General features: G+C 36.6%; 1 protein-coding gene across 1 annotated transcript; it reads right to left on the bottom strand.

The window, feature by feature from the left end:
• Positions 1–443: 443 nt before the first annotated feature.
• Positions 444–947, bottom strand: LOC149196861 (14 kDa proline-rich protein DC2.15-like). Its single transcript, XM_089408467.1, has one exon. It carries the CDS (start codon positions 945–947, stop codon positions 444–446), a length of 504 nt encoding a protein of 167 aa, XP_089264593.1.
• Positions 948–25,655: the final 24,708 nt, after the last annotated feature.

Below are 25,655 nucleotides of genomic sequence, written 5' to 3'. Positions count from 1 at the left end.
TTAAAGCGATGATCCAATACATGGATCCTGTTTTTACGAATTATTGAAATTCAAATTGAGAAGAACATGATTACGTTAATCAAATAGGTTAAGCTTCAAATTGCGATTAACCATGGCCTCATAAAGAGAAATGAGTACATTTGATTATAGTTATAATTTATAAGTTAAACACAGTGCAAAAGCTCCCATAAATTACTATTCTGAATACTGTGCTACACTGCTCTGCTCATCTCTCATAAAACCAAGGAAGGAAATCATTGGTCTTTCTAAAAGAAACAAAAATAACAAAACCCGGGCACATACTGTATTTAATCCGTGAAGGCCGGTCCGGTTATTGTCACAACATTACATTTCACCTGAGCGCAATCCATAATCACTGTGGACATACGATTGACACTACACCATTAAAGGAAATAGAACGTTTAAATGAAACAAATAGTGCCCTAATTGAGAGGTGGGCATGTGAATCCGGGAGGAGGGGTAAGGCCACATTGAGCAAAGAGATCCAGAGCCAATGGTAGGATGACATTGACGTTCAGTAGCTTGAGGCGGATAGTTGTACACAAGCACAGGGCTGCCTCCAACTCCGCAACGCCTTGTATGAGTGGGCAGCACTGGTTGACAAGAGTGTCGCCAATGCCTAAGTGCACCAACCCTCCCAACAAATCAACGCACGCTCCCACTTTCAACGCATCCAAACGACATGACCCACCACCTGGGGGGCTACTACCGGTGCCCGGCACGCTAGGAGGTCCGCCCGATCTCCCACCTGGGGGGCTACTGCCGCTGCCGGGGACGCTAGGAGGTCCGCCGGATCGCCCACCTGGGGGGCTACTGCCGCCGCCCGGTGTTGCAGCAGGAGGAGAGTCACAAGAGAGGACTAGCATGGGCATGGTAGTTGCAGCACTAATCATATATATGAAAAGCCTTGCTGCAGCCTTTCTCATCTTCAACCAAATGCGATGCTGCTCCCTTACTCGAAATGAAAGTGAATGAAAGAGGAGGGAAAGAAAGAACCGAAAAGTAAAAATAAGGGAGTTGCATGTTTGAGGTCCCAGGATATGGATTTTATAGCAGCTGCGGTAACTGTTTCAATGAGTAATCTTCTTAATTCTATATGTTATTGTAGCAAATCCTCATTGCAAAAGCTGGAACACTCCATATGGCGCCGGAAGCTCAATCGGAAACCGTATCTAGTCCTCGCTCTACGTTTTATAATAATCTTGCAAACTACACATTTCCACGTGATCCTGAAACTCTTCCGTGGATGACAGCTTCCAACTGAAATCAACTCGAAGATAATTAATTCAAAATCTACCAAACGTTCTCGAACGTTTCCGGAGATACCGGTAAAGAATGTTCGGATATGACTAATTTGAAAAGCGCACCTTATTCACCCATGTTTCGTTAGAACATTCTTTTTAAAAAACAAGATCAACTTAGGGTCCATGAGTTCATATAGTTTTGCCTTTTTCATATAACATTCTTAGATAAGTATATGTGAAAAAGTAATGTTGGAAATACTTGTGGTGGCAGCCACCGCATTATCACTCAATTTTGCTATTAACTCTGTTTTATGTAAAACATTTTATAGTAACTGCTGTTATAATTGATGTTTGGTAAGTACTCTTATTGGAAAAATTGACTCAAGAGCACTATATTACACGGGTAAGGTAAATTAAACCATATGTATAATTATACTTAATAAAACGATATATATAATTAAACACTAGTTATAACTAAACAGTATGTAAACTATATTTAACTCTGTTTTATATAAAACATTATTTTAGGATAAGGACTGTTATTTAAAAAAATGATATTTGGTAAGTACTTTTATTTTCAAGGATAATTTTAGGGGCGAATGTTCGTCCTTTGGCTAAATTAAGGGATTTTAAATTTTTACAATATTATATTTGGTAAGTCTTAATCTACAATATTTATGAATCTCTAGGATCTACAACCATATTCAATATTTATGGTTTGTATAACTTATTTAACGTGACTAAAATATTTCTCAACATCTTTTCTTATCTCAAACAAGTAAATTCACTTTACAATTTACTTTTTAGTTCCTTTAAATGAGTGGTAGCATTTCATGGTCTTTTTGTCTATGATGTTGAAGGATATTTTGTTGTGCTAATGATCTAACTCAATAACTCAATAAATAAATAATTTTTATTAGTGCTACATTTCAATGTAATAAAAATAATTTAACTTATTATTAAATCATTTTCAACTTAATATACACAACTTCTATTTCAGTAGATATGATGAGATATTCAACAAACCTTACTACCAATTTATAACACTTTCATTTTACTACAATTTGAGATATTTAAGTTTCAATGAAATTAACAAACATTATTATTACTGAGATACCAAATTATATAATCATAATTAATATCATCATTTTAAATTTATATAAAGTATATACTATTAATTTATAATATTAAAATATATTTAAAATGCACTGTACTTAAAAGGTAATATTATATATAAATATGTATCTTCTAAAATAGTATAGAAAAAAATAATAAAACGAAAAATAAAATAAAAATTCAAATAAACCAGCACAAGCAAATGTGACATATGAATATGTATTATAATATTAAAATTCGTTCCTTCAAGTAAAATTGTTTATACAGGTGTTTAATTTGCTCTAAAATATATGAACACCCAATAGTGGAGCATAGCCATTGGAATCTATATGTTGAAACTATAAAACCAAATCCATGATACTTATATACCACTATATATTTATCATTGATCTAGCGAGTTTAAAAAGGAATTAATCTTTTTAGGTGAAAATCTTTTTCACAATGAAAAACCTAAATGATTTTTATTTATATATATATATATATATATATATATATATATATAAAATTTTAATTTATAATTTTACTTGTGATGAATATACATATATAGAGATATAGAATTGAACACAATAAAACTATTTCTTATATTTCAAAGTCAAATATAATATATTTAAATAGTTGGTATCAGATTTTCTTAATTTCAAAGACGGTTATGGAGGTTTAGATGTTCACTTAACAATATCTAAAATCAAATCTAGACTTAACACACCACATTAGTGAAAACATTATCTCCAACACTCACTTTTAATGTTTACATTAGAAAACACAATATAGGAAACACTTATAATCCACATTCAAGTCAAAATTGTTTGATATGGCCTTGATTAATGCTTATACCTACTATGGAATCTGTGCGATTGCGCTCTTTCTCAACTAGATCTTCTTCTTTATCACTTGACAAATTTAAGATATATCTACTTCCAGCCATCATTGAACTATTTGTAGTGATTAGCAATATTGAAATGAACCCCAAAAAAAGAAAGAGCAGGAAAGTGTGCAAGTCCAAAATGCCACTACTTTTCCATTTTCTGCAAATAAAGCATTGTGTGCAGCTTGCTGAAATTTTTGCCACAATTGATGAATGTCCAAACAGCTTAATCTTGGCAGATAAGTAGATAGGTAGAGAAACAAAGGAGCTCAATAGTTTAATCTGAGACCTTGGAAGTAATAAGTGCAGACTTAGGTAGGCTTACTATGCAAAGAAAAGAAAAGTTGAGGAGGGTTTGCAAGTCTAAGTGCACCCAAGAAAGAGAAGAAAAAATGCTAGGCAAAGTAGGCCGGGTAGGTATATTGATGTTGCAGAATGATACTTGTGATGGATCATATCTCTCAATGTGTTAAATTTCACTTCTATCACAAGTGCTAGGCAGATATTACACCTGATGCAGTTCAAGCAAGCCAAGATTCATAACTAACTCCCCTTCATATTTGTTTGTAATCATTTACTAATTTTCCTCTAAAGTATTAAGATTTTCTTAATACCACTAAAATCACTCATCTCATTTCATAAAAAATGCCTAAATAATACCCTATTTTACTTAGGAAAATGGCCATATTCTCCATTAAAACCATTTTCTGGCTTTAGCCCAAGTTTTAAATATATGTAAAGTGTTTTAGAACTTGGCACTTTCATTCATTTTCATATTAACGATTAACATTTATTATATAAACTCGCATGTAAATATCACCCTTATCCTGTATTATATAAATATAACGAAAACCCCAAGCAAATAATATCCCCACCCCGGTCGATTACGACCATAGCACTATTTGAAAGAAATTAACAGATTTATTTTTTCATTAATAAACTCCCCACCGTCGCGCTAAAGGGATTAATCACCATCTGGGTCGATTAATAACCAAGCCCGTCAATGAAAATAACCTCGAAAAACATTAAAAAACATTGTTTATTTGTATTGCGCCCGCACATTAAACCTCTTCCTTGATCATAACCCGTCCGCCGTCAAATCTCTGCTCCACCATCCGAGGGTCCGCATCCATTTTGTGACGCCCCTTTCGGCCGATGTTTAACCTGCAGGGAACCAGCAGTTTTGGCACCGTACCAAGTACACGCATTGCTCTCCCAGTGTGATCACTTTGTCCCCGCTCGAAACCACTTGACCCCAAAAGTGGTGCGGGGCAAAACCGCTTACCACCCCCCCACTAACATCATCTGCTAACGTCACCCTTTTGCTGATGTAACTGCCACATCATCTATCCCGTACTCCTACTTATGTCAGCCGTCCTTCAAGTCAAAAATCCTCACCAAGTTTCATTTTTTCAAAAAAGGGATAAAATATCTTTTTTTGTTATATTTTTGCTGCAAACGACACTCCGGGCATGATATCTACCGAGTTCGCATTTCATTCTGGATTGCCTATGGACCAGAAAAGGCTCCATTGACGAGCTCCTTCACCTGTCCACCGACCCTCTAGAGTATGGTTTCCTCCTCCTTTGACATATGTACCTGTAAATTTTCTCAATACATGGCTATCAATGCATTAATTTCTAGAACTTCTCCGCAAGAAATTAGCATACCAGCCACACAAAATCTAAAGGAAAGGTAATCAGAAGACACGTTATCAGTTCTATTTTGCCAGACAGCGGTGAGCAGGAGTCAAAATAGCAATTAAAGAGTATTAGTTCAACATTAAAATTTATCAAATCATCATTAAAGATGCCAGAGCGGAATTAAAAGAAGCAGAGAAGAATTAAAGAAAGTAGATCAGAATTAATGCATCAGTTAAGACAGGCAGTCGGCGCAGAGTTACTATAGAAAACAACTGCAATGCTGAACCCTAAAGGCCTGCCCCCAGCACAACATCAGTCAGTTGTTTCTATTTTACTTGTAAACGCTTATTAGTTAAAACTAGATATTATCTCACAGCTGTAATGAGATATTTGTTGTACAAATTTGTAGTATAAGTACCCCCTCCATTAGAGTTTGGAGGTGGTTGGTGGTGTGTGGATTTCCTAGACTCCGCTGTAATACTGAATTTTTGGAATAAAGAGCTGTTGGAAACAATCTGTTGTCTGGCCTACTAGATGAAGAATTGAAGCAAAGGACTTGTCACAGAATTCTTGAATCAAACTCCAGTTTAATAAGTCCCCTATATCGTGTGTTTTACAGTTTTCTAGTTTACTATATCATCTGTGTTTAATAATTTGAATAATAAAGAAAAAGGTTAATTTCAAAATATGCTTGACTACACTCTGTTTTCAGTCTTTATTATTCTCTTTGTTTTCTTCGGAATTTAGATGAACAATGAACTCTTAATTGCTCATGTTTTCTAATTCTTTCATGTTGATTATTTGCTAAAGAATTCTTAACTGCTCCTTATTAGTAATCATCCATTTCCCCTCTTTAAAATAGGTTTAAGGATTCTTAACTACCCTTCACCCATTTGAGCCCATTCCAACTTTTTCTAGTCTTAATTTCTTCGTTGTTTGACTACCTTGGTTTGTGAAGCCATCCTCTGTTTAAGAAACCAAATCCAAAAAGCCATCTTCTTTGAATCCATTAGCCAAATGGACTGAATTGCTCAGTTTTACCTCTCAGTTCTATCGAATCTCACCACCCAAACTGAAACAAGACCCTTGAACTTCATAACTAGTCTAATACATTTAAAAACAAAGCTAAATTATAAAGAGAAAGCCCTCTCTAGATACAGATTGGCTAGATTCCGTATCTAAAAGATTGGTCTGTGGTTACCTCGACGTCCTTCCCTTTCTTACAACTTTTGGGAAAACCTGAGTGATAACAAGTCCTAGAAAGAAAAGTAACTAAAATCAGCACAAACTCTTAATATCTTGCCACAACAATTAACTTTCATATTGCTTTCTACATCATATTTTGTCAATAAATAAATATAAAAAAGGGTCCCAAAAAGGCTTCAAATCGCTTCATTGACACCATTACCACTTGGTTTGATTGATTGCAATAAAATGAATAGTTATTTTAACCCATTTGAACGCTCATGTTTGTATGAAAAGCTCATTTAGCAAACTAAATACCTCCTTTAGCTCAACCTGTGCTCCTTCCTGCTATGTCTATATGAAAACCTTGATTTTCATATATGTCAACTGATTTTAATATAAAAATGAAAACATTGAAAAGTCTCATAAATGATCTTAGATGAAAATTAATTTAATTAAATTCTTCAAACAAAATATGGATTTCATCTTAATTAATTTTCTGAAACAACCCCCTGTGTAGTAGTGTGTAAATATTGCATATCGTGTCTCCTGCTACCACTATTGCTATCATTGGAACTACTGAGAAGTATGTGATGAGGAGGATCATGTGGAATCGATTTTTCAATCTTGGGCCTGACTTTTTCTGGAAGTCCTTGTTTGGGAACAGGAAAGGGGCCATAATGAATTCTTCTCTCTGTGCCCACAACATCCCACTTGCATGAGGTCCAAAAAAATATTAGAAGTCTTGATAGATCACCATTAACAATAAACAAGAAATCCACCACCATGTCTCTGCCTTGCAATATTTTCCTATATGCTTCTCCTTGCAGTCAAGTTTTTTCATGAGTATATTATTCATTTGTTGAAAACCTTGTACTTCTAGAAATATTTCATTATATTTGTGAAAGGCCTTCCAAATCTAGCCAAATAATTACAAAATCTAATGCCTTAAATCTCTACAACTATCATTTAGGCATGTTGACAAAATTTCTACAACTATCATTGATCATACATATGATATATCTCTTCAGTCTCTTCATTTTCAACAAGGATTAGATGATCTCCTTCTCTAATGACATCGATATCATATATTTATGTAGAATCTTCACTCAAAACTTTCAGAAGAAAATAATCAAAATTTTCACCTGGGAGAACAACAATTCTATGATGGCTAATTTTAAGTTCTTCTGCATCACTCTAATTTGAAGTATTATAGGAAATATGAACTCATGAAATCATGAGTTCATATACAAAATAAATACTTCCCACCAATTTGCAGTAGCTCCCGAATTGTATTTGGCAAGAGTATCACTTTCCCTGCTTGCTTATTTTCTTTGTTGTAAATTGGGTGATTTCTATAGATCATCACTCTTTTAGGAAGAGAGGGGCTTGTCCGGAAGGAACACTTAATTGTGTGACTCATGCCACCAACACTAGGATCGGTGTTGGAAGACATTGTGACTATATCGAAAAGACAATTATCAAAATTAGCAACTCTTTTCCTCTGCAATCCATTAGGTGGAGTGGAAATTGTATTTATAAAATGATGAATGCCATTTTCCTCTGCAGATCCTAAAGGTTTCGTGATCTCCTCATGATTTTTCTCATCTAGGTTCGATGGGACAGATGAATCTTTGATAGATAAACATAAGTGTGAATATGTTGACTAAGATTTTTCTTGAAATAATTCTCATATTTATTCATGTCCTTGATTGTCCGACCAAAGCTTTTGGTGTCCAACCACTACAATCTAATTTCTTCATGTCTCCTCCATGATCCAAAAGATATTTCACTACCTCTGTCAATCCATCACTAATGGAAACATGGAGGGATGTGTTCCCATATCCATTTGTTGCATTTATATCTTCTCCATAACTTAGTAAATCATTCAACATATCCAAATCCTTATTTTGTGCAGCAATGCAGAGGAAACTGCCAATAGTACCGGTCTGAATATTTGCACCATTATCAAAAAGTAATGTGGAAACTAGTTTATGCTGGCTCAGTATTGCTTCCCATAGAGGAACACTTCTATCTTCATCTGTTAAGTTTATGAAATGTTAAATATACTCTGGTCAAATTCTTCATATTATTAATAGTGGCAACATTTTGAAATTTAAAAATATGTTGATTTCACTGAGCTTGAGAGAAAATTTTAGAACACATGTTTATATTAAGAAATACACTCCTTGATTGGGAAAACAACTAACGAGTGCACAAGGGAGGGGAAAATATACTCTTTCTATTGACATCTGCTCCATATTCTAAAAGAAGGTTGACACAATCCTTAAAGCCATTTGTTGCAACAATGTGCTTATAACAAAACAAAACAAAATGGAAAGTTTTAATCAGTTATCCCACTCATAGCAGTGTATGCTTTCAAACTAAAATATGTACTTAAGTCAGGAACCACAAAAACATAAAGAAAGTGTTGCGAATACCATGAAACTCTACTGATCAAAATGAATTTTAGGTTTGAAATTTACCAAGGGTGTGCAACAATTGTAGTTTGATTCATTAGGATCCATCCCCCTCTTCAATAATTCCTCCATTAGAAGGCGTCCCCTATTGGAGCAGTAGAACATAAACAAACAGGTACATCCATTCTTCTTTTAGCTAACAACTGATCTATTTCTTTTGAAAATTGTCCAAAATTTAGGTCCTTCGGTTCCTTCAATTGCTAGAGTCATATCAACATGAAGTTATGTTTTCCTGCAATACTAACCAAGACATTACAATAATACATTTAATTGATCCTCTTCCTAGAAAAACCTATTATGGTAAGTTCACTCGGCATATTTATCATAATTCTTGCTTGTAAACCTTAAGAAGGTTGTTCATGATGGTCGATCCATCTGCATTATTAGATTGTAAAATATTCATGAATGAATTGTGGTTCAGTCGTAAAAGTTGAGAAAGCCTCTTTGTATGGACTGTGTATTGTTGTGGTCTATAAAAGAGCACTCCAGTTTCTCAAAAAACATCTCCAAGCTCGGACTGCCCAAGAATCTGGAATGCAGCATGAGACGAGTTCACAATAAAGAAACCATCTGACTTAGTTTTGTGATTTCAAAACAATGTATGTGCTACTAATTCCTAGGGTAAAACAAACAAGTCATTTGGAATAAGATATGTCATTTTTGTACTTCAAATTTTCTAATGTGACTAAAACATAAAGTGAAACAAATGGTAGTTCCAAATTTATTTGAAGATGAGATGCAAACATTATAATATTCATGCTTATTATGTAATGACTCTCCTCACAAGAAGATACTAAGAGCATGAATAATCACTTAAATTTAAAAAAAAATAGCTTGCCTACTATGTTTTATGCTTGTCTTTGTCTTCTAGTATGTCCTACAAAATGAAACAAAATTTCAATGTTATTGTAGCTTCACATCAACATTTACAATGCTTTGTTGTTGTTCTTTGTTTAAAGACACACATTCGGCAAAAGAAATAAAGTGAACCACCTAAAAGTTCTGAAATTTTAGACTCTGTAACATTTAGAAAGATACCTACCATAGCACCACTACACTAGACACTAACACATAAAAATACGTGGGTGCTTCATTGATTGAAATGACATCTTCCTTTGGGGGAAAGTACTCTTCCTTCATCTCTAAAACCTTCCAAGAAGAGGGTGAATATTAGTTTAATTTTTCCTCAAAGTTGTTGTATTGAAGCCCACTAGCAAAGACAAAAGATAAGGTATCCTTACCATAATTAGGCAGTACTTACTAGCTGGAAAAGAAAATCATGTGAAACTCCTTAGAAAGGATACATTTATCAACAATAGGAAAAAACACGATGTTTGTGATGATTGTGTAGATGGCCTTTGGCAGATTATTTAATGTTTCTTCTTGTTGCAATACCTCTGTCATGAATTTCAAGCATATATGTGCCAACATTTGATCTTGCAATTCTAGTGGCAGCTGATTCCTAAAGGGAAATATTGACATTTCCTGAATTATGTCCCTCTACAATCGAAATAAAAGTCAAATCCTCATATGACATATCATTTTTGCATTGAAAAGAGAGAATATATAGGTATCACTTTTCTATACACAAATCTATTAAAAATATATTCCTTACAAATTTTATGGTCCGGCTTGTGCCACGTACAATTAAATTTGTCATGTTCACTATCAAGTATGCAGACAAACCTTGATTAAATAACTTGTAGACGATATCAAATGTCATTTTTCTCATATTTTCAGCATGCAGGTCTCCATATCCAACAATGGTAATAGTGGTAATGGAAAAATAGATTGCAATAATATAGAGAATCCAAAGGATTTGTTTCATAAAATATGGAAATGCAGCACCAATCCATGTCCTACTTGGATCATGATATCTAGAAGCAAGCAGATATGAAAGTAATCTAGTATAGTGATCTACAAAAAGTGTTAACTGCACTATTGAGAAAATATGGTTTCAAATTCATTATGCCGGTGAATACTATTTGCAATTAAACATTGCCTTCCACTAAAATCAAACAAAATGAATTTATTGGTATTAACTTACACAAACAAGCTTAAAACAACATGTCCAGAAATAGTTGGGTCGGATATTCTTCTCTGGTCTTGAGAGTCGAGCACTAATCTGGAGTCTTAAGAACAAATCACTGAAACAATTCAGTTGGAAGCTTTTTTTCTTGGAAAGTTTCGTGCCTCAAATCTCCCAAGTATTGTAAGATTCAAAGTATTTGATACCAATTATTAAAATTTCATTTGAATAGTGTTTCCTCTTTGTCCTCATTAACAATGTTGTTCTCATTCTGGAGGCGATCAAAAACTACCAATGTATTTCTCAAAATAAAATCCTCTTTCAAACTATATTGTTGTGTCTTCTCGAAATTGAAATCTTCTTTCAAACTAGATTTCTTAGAAAAATCAAGAAAAGATAGTAACATGTCTAAATTAAGAACAAACAATAGCTCTGTACGCTCAAAACTACCCAGTCCTTTGAAGTCCAAGATCAAATGTATTCGGTCCTTTGAAGTGCAACAAAACATGGAAGATATGACCACAAACCCTTCCTCCCTACAAGTTTCTAAGAACACTGCCACAGGTGCAAAAACTCATTAGAATCGTAATAAATAAGCACATTTTCTACCTCAAATCCAAAGGTATTTGATGGGAGCAAGCAAATACCCATCCTTGGGAGCAAGCTATCCAGTAGATGCAAATTTTGAACACAATGCATAACTTAGAATCAATATTATTTGAAGCATATCCTTAACAAAATGTAGTTTAGAAAATGCGAACTTCGATATGAACTGGTTGCAAGCTTGTCAAAAATATAATACATGGGGGCAAGATCCAAGAATCTTATTTAATCATACAAATAAGCTACCATATTTGTTGCACTTTATATTTCTTGCAATTGCACGACTTCCTTAGTTGACATGGTTGTATGAACTGGTTGCAAACTTATCAAAAATATAATATAAGGGGAAAGGTCCAAGACTATTCTTTAATCATACAAATAAGCTACCATATTTTCTGCACTTTATATTGTTTGCAATTACACGACTTCCCTAGCTGACATGGTTGTCAAAGTATCTTTCCCGAGAATCATTAATGAATATCAGATGCATCCACAATCAAATCCACTTGCTAATTTGGGTATAGAATTTGTGCCATCTACCCTTAAACCTAAACCTATGTGCTACCAAATATAAAGATATACACATGAACTAACCCCTTGAGCATTCCTTTTCCAAGGAATACTTTACAGGGAAACCTACTAGATGCTTGTCCACTTTGGTGGATAGTTTCCCTACTGAGCCTCTCTGAGGAGAAATTGAACAATACACATGTGGGCATGAAATAAGCCAACTTCCCAACAACAACTCGAACAACTAGTTCAATTAATCCCTGGAATTCTATCACAAAATTCTAATCTCCTAGGGATAAAATATTTGGGGTAGAAAAAATAAGCCATGTAACATCTCGTTCACCATATTTTTCTTGGATATGCAATGGATCCAATGATCCAACAGCATCATCCACAATCATCCACTTAGCCTTCACTTCCCTTTCGTCATGAGTTTTCAACTGCTATAGATCTATAACTAGAGTCACAATGTCCTTGAGATTATTCTCTTCTAATACAAATGTAACCCTCACCATTCACCATAATAAATTTGAAGCACCATCCAATCTGTCTTCACACCTGAGGATAGCTGCACAAACTCCCTAATCTAAAAATTAATTTGAATTCCTTTTGATAGACTGATTGCTATTCCTTTCTCCATCCAATCTGTCCTCACACCTGAGGTTGTCTGCATAAACTCCCAAATCTAAAAAATAACTTGAATTCCTCTGATTTTTATACCTTTCTCCCTACATTGCAAATTCCTAAGAATCACAATCACATAAATAACTTTGATACCATGTTGAAATTGGATTGGGGAAATCGGCAGTTCAATTTTGTTTTACTATGGGTACTTTTTATGACATCTTGACTGCAAAATGGTTTTAAAATATGTTGCAATTATTTCAATCAGCTAAAGAGAATGTTCACCATTATTCATGTATGTTTTAAGTAATTTAATTGCATTTGTTCACAATATGTATGAGCAGATAAGTATCTCCATTCCCTTTGTTATAGTTTTCTATCATAGATTAGGAAAATAAAACTTTATGCTCAATTATATTGAGATATTTGTTTGATCATATAAAATTCCTATTAAGGGTACCAAGACAACAAATGCATCCATATGAGTCCACCTGTTCTCTACTCTATTCTCTAACATGAATCTAGAATCTCGTCTCTATACATACTCGTTAAATATGTGTAGCGGAATTTTCCTGTTTTTCCTAACATCATTAATTGGAATGTAGTAGAATTTGCTCATTTTTTCTAAGAATGTGAATTGCAATGCGACACTCAAAGTGCAGGCATTAACAAACTCTTGATACAAAATCTCATGCTACTCTACGAGTCTAGTTAAGATTGTTAGCTGGAATCCTAGGCTGGATAACCATGCACATGCTTATATATAATCAATCAAGGATCCTGGATTTATAAATTAGTTTTAACTAGTTTATATATTCATACCTCTGTAGATCCTCCAAATGTAGAATTGTGGGGGTGTAGGATATTGCAAGATTATGGATGGACGGGATTTGTCAAACCCCTTGGCCTAAGAAAATTAAACATTGTTTAACCTATTGAATTCTCCAATAGGTTTAGATCAGCTAGCCTTATCCCATAAAAATATTTGGATGTAGCCTAGGGCTCCTGTAGAAATCATTGGACCTCGATGGTTCATTCAATAAATTCTAATGAAAATAAACATGTGTATAAAATGTACTTCGTAATAAAATTGAAACATTCTTTGACTCTATCATTTATTTTTGAATGCAACATTGATTATGAGCATTATGAATTGTAATGTTGGGACTGCCCAAGAGTTTGGAATGTAGCAGGAGACAAGTTTATAGTAAAGAAACCAACTGAATTAGTTTTATGATTTCAAAATAATGTATGGGCTACTAATGCCTGGGGTAAAACAAACAAGTCATTTGGAATGCTCAATGTCATTTCTGTACTTCAAATTTTCCAATGTGACTAAAACATAAAATTAAACAAATGGTTGTTCCAAATTTATTTGTAGATGAAATGAAAACCTTTTAATATTCATGCTTATTATGTAATGAATCTCCTAACAAGAAGATACTAAGAGCATGAATAATCACTTTCCTTTAAAATAAATTACCTTGCCTGCTATGTTTTACCCTTGTCTTTATCTGCTAGTATGTCTTGCAAAATGAAACAAAATTTCAATGTTATTCTAGCTCCACATCAACATTTACAACACTTTGTTTTAGTTATCTGTTTGAAGACATGCATTCGGAAAAAAGAAATAAAGTGAACCAACTAAAAATTATGAAATTTTAGACTCTAACATTCAGAAAGATACCTACCATGGCACCAGACACTAACACATAAAGACCTGTGGGTGCTTCATTCATTAAAATGACATATTCCTTTGGGGGGAGTGCTATGCCTTCATCTCTGAAACCTTACAAGAATAGGGTGACTATTAGTTTATTTTTTCCTCAAAGTTGTTGTACTGAAGTCCACTAGCAAAGGTAGAAAATAGGGTATCTTACCATAACTGGATAGTACTTACCAACTGGAAAAGAAAATCATTGTGACAGTCCTTGGAAAATTTGATCTGTTTGTTGTTAATAGCTTTTGCTAGCTTCCATTACAATATCTGAAGATATTGAACAGTCCTAACTCATAAATTAATAAAAAAACAACATGTAGAGTGGGAGACATACATGGCAAGGTATTTTTTTCCGGCACAAAATTGGACAATCATAGACCCCAGGAGAGAAATGGTAAGTTTAAAAGTCATGATATAAAACTAAAACACCAGCTACATTGACCTGGAGTTTTGAAGTGTGGCACCATAGGAGGAATTTGTGTTGAGGAGAGTTTCATGAAAAAATTGCAAGTGTGCTTGATATTGCAAGTTGAATGCCAAAATTGTAGTACTTCAGTTATGATCTATGATAATATTTGTGCCAAGAATCCATGAAAGACACAATATGAACCCACTCTAGCATGGAAATTAAACATGTGGTATTAACAGTTGTGAAGAGTACTATGATTGTAGAAAATGTATGGAAAGTCTTGGAAAAATGGATAAAGAAGATGAAGTGGGAAGGTGCTACATGCATGTCTATTAACCTGCTAATAGGAGAAGAGAGAATTCATGTGCTATGGATTCCTAGAGTAGCTTGGAGGTGAGATGTTGAGGATAATTTTTGAATAAAAGGGACACCAAGGAAGCTGGAATTGAAGAACTCCCAAAGTAGTTAATCTAATGTTTTGATACTAACTGACATTAGTACAGTCAACAACAATGCAAAATACTTACAAATGTGAAAAAGATAATGCAAGTTATAAAAGAATATTGTTGCAACTATGCATGATGTATACTCTATACTGTATTAGGTATTTATGAAAGAAAAAAATTGGTGGAGAGTGATCATCTTTAACTAAGATTCTAAGGGTCACGAAATAAAAATTATAGATTTAGGTGAGTGATCATTGTTGACCAAGTTGTACATGAGATATTCGCAATGAGGTAGGTAGGATACAAAATATAAAAATCCATTTCTGCACATATTTGGTTTAAGTACCCTAGGAATTAGTGACCAAGTCTCATCAGTACCTCCATCTCTTTCCATTCAAGATTGCCTCCAACAATAAGTTAAACATACTGGGGATTAAGTTAAAAAATAATGGCATATGTGTGTCATGGATGTTACTAAAAATTATGAATAACAAAACTTAACAACTTCTGGTTCAAAGGGCAGGAATTATTTAGTCCCATTCACCTTAATTTAATGAACACTCGGAAGTGTGAATTGGATGTAACAAGCCTAGACATTTTCAAAGTCATGGGGAGGTTTTTTCTGTTGATCAACTTTTCTTGTGAGCAAAGTTATATTTCTTTTTGTTCTTCTTGAAACTATCCTAACAAATACCTAAGTACCAACAAACCTTCTACATCTTTAGACAAGGAGAAACATGTGCATGTGAATGTGTGTGTGCGCGTGTGTAGGAGAGAGAGAAGCCATTGCAAACCAACCTAGTTATGTTATGTATTTGAAATTTGTTTTCACTATACTTTTAAATGGGAGATATAAGTTCAAAGAAGATACTTGTTAGGTCCCTATACTACTAGTGTAACCCCTTATTGTTTTTAGTACAACCCCCTTATTATATTGTTGTGCACATGTAGTCCCCATATTGTTATTATTTTGCCCCATAGAAGCACATTATTGTTATTATTGTGCCCTTACATTATTATTGTTATGTTGGCTTTGATTATACATGACCCGTTAGACTCCTATATATAGAAAGGAGGTCTTGTCATTTGTATCATCCAAGAATTGTTCATTTGTGTAATGTAAAGGAGGTTGCCCCCTCAAAGAGGCTTATTTCTAAGGCATTTATCTATCTTTCCTATCTTTTTGTGAGTTGGTTTCATAATATTTGGTATCAGAGCTTTGGATTCTATGGTTTCAGTCCTCCAAACAGGTCATGGTGGAATTTTCACTATAACGTTTTTGCTGCAAAGTTTCAGAAGAAAAAAAGAAAACCGATTTGAGAAGAAATAGATGTGCACCTCGGGTCCGAATTTCGTATCCTTTCTCTCTATAGTCTCAAAGATATTATCTGAGGAAGTTAGGGTTTTTGAAAGATCTAGAATTTCATCTCAAAGAGGTCATCATGGATGTTTCGCTATAATTGTGTTTCTACTAAGGTTTAGACTCTGAAATTAAAACCCATTTGATCCGAAATCTTGGTGAAGCTCAGGTCCGAATTTCTGATCTTGTTTCGCTATATTTTTAGAGATATAATTTGAGACATTTAAGGTTTCTACAGGATCCCGAATTAAATCCCAAACAGGTGACATGGGGAAAACATTCATAACTATCTCTCTGAGCATCATATTGAAATTTCCTAAGAAGTTACAGAAAGAGGATGGACTATAGTTTATGTGTATATTTTTCAGATCCGAAGGTCAAAACAGTGACATGTGGAACTTCATACAAGTTCTATCTTCTTAAAAGGTATATAAACAATCCATCTCGGGAGATTGTACATAAATCTTTCTTGGAGAATACAATTTTTACCAGAATGGTGGCATTAGAAAGAGGACGTAGTGGGCTACTATAGATCGCCATTTCAAGATTGGAAGATCCGAAATTACAAAGTTACAGTTGTTTCAAGATTGAGCTCCTAAAATAAAGAAAAGATGATATGAGGAAGTTTGATGGACATGATTCGGTAACTTGGATACTACAGATGGAGAAATATTTTGATCTACATGAAGTGCAACTGTTACAAAAGGTACGTATTGCATCTTCATATTTAGAACCGGATCAATTTTTATTCTATAAAGGGCTTTGTTCTCGTAAACCACTTGTTACATGGTCAATTTTCACGGAGGAAATGATAGCACATTATGAGGATACAAAAAGAAACACATTCTTTAGCCAATTGATAAATCTCAAACAAAAGCGTTCAATGGTAGAGCACATTGAAGACTTTCAAAAATTGAATATAATGGAAAATGAAATTCGAGAGAATCAGAGTATTGATGTCTCCATAGGGACTTTAAAGGATAACATTCAACATGAGGTTCATCTTTGGGAACCTGATTCATTGGAGAAGGCATTCAGGTTGTAAAGAAAAGTGGAAAGAAAAATTATGGCAACAAGGAATTCTACCCCTCACAACTATAAAGATGGAGGTGTTGTTTCTCTTAGCCTCCCATAACCTACAAGGTTGAAACCACAACAGTTGGAAGAAAGAAAGAAAAAGGACTTTTTTATAATTGTGATAACAAATACATTAAAGGTCATAAGTGTGCTGAGAAGAAATTATTTTACATTGATTGTGAATGGGAGGAAGAAAAGGATCAAGAAACATAAAAAGAAGAGGATATACACCAGGAACCAACCCCAAATAAAGAAGAAATGAATCCAACCATATCTTGCAAAGCATTGGCAAGAATTACCACTCCTCAAACTCTCAAGATAGAAGGACATATCAAGAAGAAAAGGGTTCAAGAAGTGAAAGATCACATCGAGAAAGAAGAAATGAATCCGCCATATCTTGTAATGCATTGGCCAGAATTACCACTCCTCAAGCTATCAAGATAGAAGGACATATCAAGAAGCAAAATGTTCAACAAGTGAAAGATCACATCGAGCATCAAGAAATGAATCCAAACATATCTTGTAATGCATTGGAAGAAATTACCACCCCTCAAACTCTCAAGATAGAAGGACATATCAAGAAGAAAAATATTCGAGCAGTGGAATATCATATCAAGCATTAACAAAAAGTTCTCCAACTTTTAAAGGATAATACCACTTTGGTCAAGAATCAAATGAAACAACAGGAAAATCAACATCACAGTGAAAGAAGTTTTGAAGTAGGCGATTGGGTATTTTTATGACTACATCTCAAGCAAGCTATTTATGAGAAGGAAATGTCGGCAATACTACATGCACTTAAAAAATGGTGACCTTACCTAATGGGAAGACACTTCAAGGTAAAAATGGATCATGACAATTTTAAATAATTTTTAGAAAAAAAATTATCTTTAAAAGAATAGAAAAAATGGGTCGCAAATATGTTCGGTTATGACTTTGAAATAATCTTCAAAAAAGGGAAGAAAAATGTTGTTGTAGATGCATTCTCAAGAAAGGATGAGGATGTGGAATCATTGTTTTGTGCTATTTGTATTATCCAACCATATTGGATAAACGAAGCAAGGGATGAATGGAAGAAGGATGAATAAGTGTGGCCACACATTCAAAAGTTGTAGAAGATCCCAGTTCAAACAATATTTCTAGAACTTGATGAGGAAGGAAAAATCATATTGGAACTTGGTGCGGTCATAGAAGCAAGAAACCGACAGCTACAAAGTCGGTCAATTTCAGAGTATCTCATCAAGTGGAAGAACCTACCCGCTAAAGATTCCACATGGGAGGACAAGAATTTTATATAGAAGCATCAAGAACTACTCAAGCATTGAGGACAACACTTTTTGAATGAGCGGGGCATGTTAGGTCCCTATACTACTAGTGTAACCCCTTATTGTTATTAGTACAACCCCCTTATTATATTTTTCTGCCCATGTAGTCCCCATATTGTTATTATTGTGCCCTTACATTATTATTGTTATGTCGACTCTGATTATATTATCACCCCTTAGACTCCTATATATAGAAAGGAGGTGTTGTCATTTGTATCATCCAATAATTGTTCATTTGTGTAATGTAAAGGAGGTTGCTTCCTCAAAGAGGCTTATTTCTAACGTGTTTATCTATCTTTTCTATATTTTTGTGAGCTGATTTCATAAAAAAACTATTTAAAAAGTCATATATACCATGATTTCTTGATCCATAACTCTATTACAGTATTATTGTTGATTTTTAAAGTTGGTGAGAAACAAGGTTTAAAACCAAACTGCTAGTCATATGTGTTATCTACCCACGTTCTGGCATGGCCGGGATATATGACCCCTCCCCTCATTTGCATCACAGATACCAAAGTAACTAAAGGAATTCTTCGAGTCAAATATAGACACTTTCTAGCCTATTGACCGCTTAATGCATCTACATGAGACACAAGAAAAAACATATACACAGATAAATGGCTCTAGCCAGTGTTACCAAAAATAAGAGAGAATAATGAAAAGGGGGGTGGGGAGGGCGGAAATTAAATGACGATAAAAGGTTTCAAGGGACGAGATACTTGACCCTCCTCCATATGCATGAATATATTACGTATTTGAAATTGATTGGCAATATTCTAATGTAGTATCGAGATGGTAACAGAAACAAGAACAAGAAACAGGCCTATTGGTCGATTTTCTGGTATCATAGATTTCTATCATTACACTTCCTGAGTGCAATTGTAGAGATGAAAAAACTTGTTTCATTGCATGAATTTTGTAATCATGAAAAGAACATAGCCCCATCTACAAACACTGTATTTTATTTGCAACTCCTCTACAATTTCACCAGTAACCCTAAATCCCTTTCTACACCCAAACTTTCCAGATTGTGTAAATTGGAAACAATGCCCGAGTAGTCACCTTACTCCCTCAACATACCCACCCTCACCCCACAACTGCTACTCATGAAACCTTCCATTGGGAAAAGCTTCCCATTTTATGCAATTGCGAGAATAGATTGATGTTATCGAAGTAGTCTGTGTGTATTTATCTTATTCCCTATTTGAGGATTTTGTTAAAGGGCTCTGTTTGAGAATTCACAAATTTTGTAGCATGTGCACTGAATACATTAAAAAGGAATGAAAAGAACCAGAATCCAACACAAGATTTCCGAAAAAGAAAATATCCAAATTCAAAGTTAGTTTTGTGATTTCAAAACAATGTATGTGCTACTAATGCCTGGGGTAAAACAAACAAGTTATTTGGAATGAGATATGCCATTTATGTACTTCAAATTTTCCAATGTGAATAAAATATAAAGTGAAACAAATGGTTTTTCCAAATTTATTTGTAGATGAGGTGCAAACATTATAATATTCATGCTTGTTATGTAATGACTCTCCTAACAGGAAGATACTAAAATCATGAATAATCACTTTCATTTAAAAAAAAAATTAGCTTTCCTACTCTGTTTTACCCTTGTCTTTATCTGCTAGTATGTCCTGCAAAATAAACAAAATTTCAATGTTAGTATAGCTCCACATCAACATTTACAATGGTTTGTTGCAGTTCTCTGTTTGAAGACACACATTCGACAAAAGAAATAAAGTGAACCACCTAAAAGCTCTGAAATTTTAAATTTTAGACTCTGTAATGTTCAGAAAGATACCTACCATAGCACCAGACACGAACACATAAAAATATGTGGGTGCTTCATTTATTAAAATGCCATCTTCCTTTGGGGGGAAGTACTTTCACTTCATCTTTGAAACCTTCCAAGCATAGGGTGACTACTAGGTTATTTTTTCCTACAAGTTGTTGTACTAAAGTCCACTAGGAAAGACAAAAAATAGTGTACCCTTACCATAGTTAGATAATACTTATCGACTCGAAAATAAAATCATGCGACACTCCTTGGAAAAGTGTTATGAAAACAGCTCAAGAAAAGATAGAAAAGATAGATCAATGCCTTAGAATTCAACCTCTTCGAGGGGGCAACCTCATTTACATTACATAAATGAACAATTCTTGGATGATACAAATGACAAAACATCCTTTCTATATATAGGAGTCTAAGGAGTCGCAATATAATCCAGCCGACCTAACAATAATAATATAAAGCCACAAAAATAACAATATAGGGATTCTATGGGGCACAGTAATAACAATATGGGGGCAAGAGGGGCACAACAATATTAATAAGGGGTATAACTACAATAGTAATGGGGTAATCACTAGTATTATAGGGACCCAACATGCCCCTCTCCTTCAAAAAAGTGTTGTCCTCAATGCTTGAGTAGTTCTGGATACTTGTGCATAAAATTCTCATCCTCCCATGTGGAATCTTCAGCGGATAAGTTCTTCCACTTGATAAGGTACTCTGAAATTGATCGATTTCGTAGCTGTCGAGTTCTTGTTTCTGTGACTTCTTCCGGTTCCAATATAATTTTTCCTTCCTCTTCAAGTTCTGGCAATATTGTTTGAACTGGGAGCTTGTCGCCTATAACCTTCTTCAAACATTGAACATGGAAAACTGGGTGCAATCGAGAAGCTGCAGGAAGCTCCAATTAGTATGCCATAGTACCAATCTTTTGCAACACCTTGTACGGACCATAATACTTTGGTGATAACTTATTATCCTTCTTAGCTTGCTTGAGGGACATTTGCTTATATGGTTGTAGCCGTAGGAATACCCAATCAACTACATCAAAACTTCTTTCACTGCGATGTTGATCTACCCGTTGTTTCATTCATCCGGATTTAAACAGGAACGCAACAAATTACAGGGATAACCATATACACAAAGATGCAGCGGAAATAATACTTCATTTCATTAATGGAAAATACTGAAATATGCTTACAGACAGAAATGGAAATAACCTAGCTAGGGCGATGGTAGCTTATCTCTGAGAAGAGATGTGATGGCTACATGCCTCTGAACTGTGTTACAATGAGGCTCGAAGGCCTATTTATTGTTGAGAAACAATGGAAAAACCCTTAACATTCCAAAACCTAACCCTAGGAGATGAAACGCCAAACTGTGGGCCCCGTTTGGGGGTAAGTTGGTACATCAACTTCCCGAGGTCGTAACTTTGGCATATGATCTCCGTTTGACACGTAGAATAGCTCATTAGAAAGATCTATCCGAGCACTATCATGGTTGGAACGGGCAACACCAGTCCATTCCACGGACTAGTGTTGCCCCCGGATTCCCCAAAAAACGTCGTTTAGGGCCTCAAAACGGCTCCGGAAGTTCAGGACCTGAAAAACTGCTAAAAATAGTAAGTTGTGCTACAATTAAGGAAACTGAAAATGCTGAGAAAGACAATGGTGGGGGTCCAGGTGGACTTGGCAGGTGGCCACCAATATCCACCTGGATCATTCCTCCCCCCTTAGGAAGCAATGGTCCCCATTGCGTTGAGCTCCTCCATGAGATGAGGAAACTTCTGCTGAACTTGTTCCCTGGTGAGCCACTTGCCCTGCTGAAGGAGTTGGCCCGCTTTGACAACTCGATACAGTTGGATATTCTGTTGGCGAGTGTTCTTGATCTGTGTGTCCATGATCCCATCAGTTGCAGCTTGTTCCATGCAATCTGGATTTAATTCTGTGGGTTTGAGCTGTTCTGCAATGTCGGATGTGTCTAGCAATGGTGGAAAGTATGGCCGAAGGTGGTCCACATTGAATACTGGGTGCAGGCCAAGGAATGGGGGAATGCTGAGCTCAAATGCATTGTCTCCCATAGCCTTAGTAATGGTGTAAGGACCATATCGGAGTGGTCTCAATTTCCGATAGGCTCCAGTAAGGCGTTCCTTTTGCAAATGCAACCAGACTTTGTCGCCCACGTGAAACTTGTGTGGCACCCGATGTTGATCATGTCGCTGCTTGTACTTGGCATTTGATTTCTCAAGAATGTCATGGACCTGCTGGCGAATATGTTGGATGCGCTCAATGAAGCTGGTTGCCTTATCTGTTTCGGACTGGACATGAGCTGAATTCATGTGAGTAGCTGCAAGTGGCATGGCCACATCAATGGGGCATAGTGGCTGGAATCCCAAACCCACCTGAAAAGGGCTATGGCCAGTGGAGCTGTGAAGAGCTCGGTTGTAGCTGTGCTGAACGTAGGGGAGGCTCTCGTCCCATGTGCGTGGATGCTTTGAGTTATACATGCGCAGAATGTGCACAATCATCCTATTGACAACCTCTGTCTGGCCATCAGTTTGAGGATGGAAGGCTGTGGACTTCGTGAGTTTGGTGTCCAGCATTGACCAGAGACTGGACCAAAAGGTGCTGAGAAACCGACTGTCTGTCGATCTGAGATGATAGACTGTGGGATCCCAAAGTGCACCCACACTCGTTCAAAGAAGAGTTTAGCAGTGGCTTCTGCTGTGATATTCTTCTTGCAGGCCATCATAATGGCCATCTTTGAGAACCTGTCGACGACCACAAAAACACAGTCATTTCCATGCTTAGTGGAAGGAAGGCCTGACATGTAATCCATGGAGATGGATTCCCAAGGTCGACTAGGGGTAGGCAACGGGGTATAGAGGCCTTGCTTCTTAATGGTCGGTTTGGCAATGGCACAGGCAGTACATGATCGGATGTACTTCCCAACATCCTGTCGAAGATTCGGCCAATAGAAATAGTTTTGCAGTACTGCCACTGTTTTCTCGACCCCGAAATGCCCAGCAGCCCGACTGTAGTGTGCTTCCCAAATCATCTTGGCACGCTCGCTTGAAGGAACACAAAGGTGACCGAGGTGGCATAATAGGGCATCTTGGAGGTGAAAATCTGCAACCTGCCGACCCTCCAAGAGTGTCTGGTATGTGTGGCCGAATTCTGGGTCGCTTTTGTAGAGAAGTGGCCAATCAGAAGTCTCGTGCCCGCAAGAGTTGAGCACGGTGGTTAGCGCCATGATCGGTGGTCGACTGAGGCAATCTGCAACATTATTGGTGCTGCCCTTTTTATACTTGATATTCAAGTGAAACTGTTGCAGGTATGTAGACCACTTCTGATGGCGATCATTCTGCAATTTCCCTTGGGTCTGTATGAACTGCAGAGGTCGGTGGTCTGTGTGGATGACCGTTTCCTTCCCCAAAATGTAATGCTTCCATTGTCGGCAGGCCTGTACAATGGAATACATCTCTTTATCATAAGTGGGGTACTTCCGGACTGTGTCTGAAAGTGTTTCACTGTGATATGCCACTGGATGTCCATGTTGAGTAAGGACTGCCCCAATAGCATAGTCAGAGGCATCTGTCTCGACCTCAAATGGTTGTTGTAAATCTGGTAACGCGAGCACTGGTGCCGTGCAGAGGCGATCCTTCAACTCCCTGAATGCCTTCTGTTGAGATTCAGACCAAAAGAATTTTGCTTTCGCCCCGCCCTTGGTGACTTGACTCAAGGGCCAAGAAATATGAGAAAATCCCAACACAAACCTGCGGTAGAAGTTGGCAAGACCTAGAAAGCTGCGGAGCTCTGTTAGAGTGGTTGGAGAGGGCCAATCCCGAATGACTTGGACCTTGGCTGGATCGACATGCACCCCCTGTTCATCAATGATGTATCCCAGATACTGAACCTCGGTCATGCCAAAAGTGCATTTCTCCAAATTGGCACATAGCTTGTGTTGCCGCAGTGTTTGGAGAACCTGTCGGATGTGTTGGAGGTGCTCTTCCCAACTCTGGCTGAAGATCAGAATGTCATCCAAGTATACTACTACAAAGGAGTTGGTGAATGGCCGCAAGATGTCATCCATTAGCCTCATAAAGGTTGCAGGAGCATTCGTCAATCCGAAAGGCATGACCAACCATTCGAAGAGGCCCTCCTTGGATTTGAAGGCAGTCTTCCACACATCTGAGGGTTCAATTGGTACCTGGTGATATCCTGACTTCAGATCGATCTTGCTGAAATATTTCGCCCCCTTTAGTTGGTCTAGGAGGTCATCAATCCGCGGGATCGGGTACCTATTACGGACAGTGATCTTGTTCAGCGCCCGATAGTCAATACAGAGTCTCCACGTCCCATCCTTCTTCTGTACCAACACTATCGGGCTCCCACAGGGCGAAGAACTCGGACGGATGTGACCTTTCTGCAGGAGCTCCTGAATCTGCCTCTTGATTTCATTGTTCTCCAGAACGGAGCGCCGATAAATTGGTCCATTGGGTAGCGGCGCACCTGGGGTCAGATCGATGGAGTGCTTGACTTGACAGTGCAGAGGAACCCCTGCCGGGGAGGTGAAGATGTCTTCGTACTCCTCCACAATCTTGTCCATCTGTAGGTGCCGTGCAGAGGGACCCCGTTTGGAGGCCGCGGCCACTGTCTTCTTCTTCCCTTGAGGGCGTATCATCAGGAAAACAAATTTCCTGGTTTTGGAAATGATCTTACTGCATTGTTTTGCAGTAATCAAAGAGATGGCGGCAGGTGGTGCTACCTCTGGTATCCTGAACAACTTATTTCCCAATGTAATAATAACAGCACGGGGCCTTGATTCATACACAGCATGTCGCTTCCACAAGTATGGTTGTCCTAGTAATACGTCACAAACTTCAAGGGAGAAATGTCACACAATACCTCATCCGTGAAGGGCTTGATGTTGTATGGAAGGCGACATTGCTGGCTCACGCGAAGATCTCGCCCTTGGTGAAGCCACCCAATGGTGTATGGTTGTGGATGTGCTGTGGTCGGTAAGCCCAACCGCTTCACGACCTCTGCCAAAATGAGGTTCTTTTGACTCCCGCTATCAACAATGAACTGTATCGGGGAGCCCTTTACCCACATCTGGGAGTGGAAGAGACGCTCCTCCTCCTCTGGATCTTCGGGTTCATTTTTCTGGATCTTTGCGGTAGCAACAGTGGCGC

The sequence above is a fragment of the Pinus tabuliformis genome, chromosome 2_2, assembly GCF_031772625.1.
Source record: "Pinus tabuliformis cultivar Carrire ecotype Pingquan chromosome 2_2, CPIR1, whole genome shotgun sequence".
NCBI classification, from domain to species: Eukaryota; Viridiplantae; Streptophyta; class Pinopsida; order Pinales; family Pinaceae; genus Pinus; species Pinus tabuliformis.
Note: the sequence above shows the minus strand (reverse complement) of the source record. Positions and strands in the feature narration are given on the sequence as shown.

Coding starts and splice junctions, on each gene's coding strand:
- LOC149196861 (XM_089408467.1), bottom strand. CDS start 947: ATGAGAAAGGCTGCAGCAAGGCTTTTCATATATATGATTAGTGCTGCA.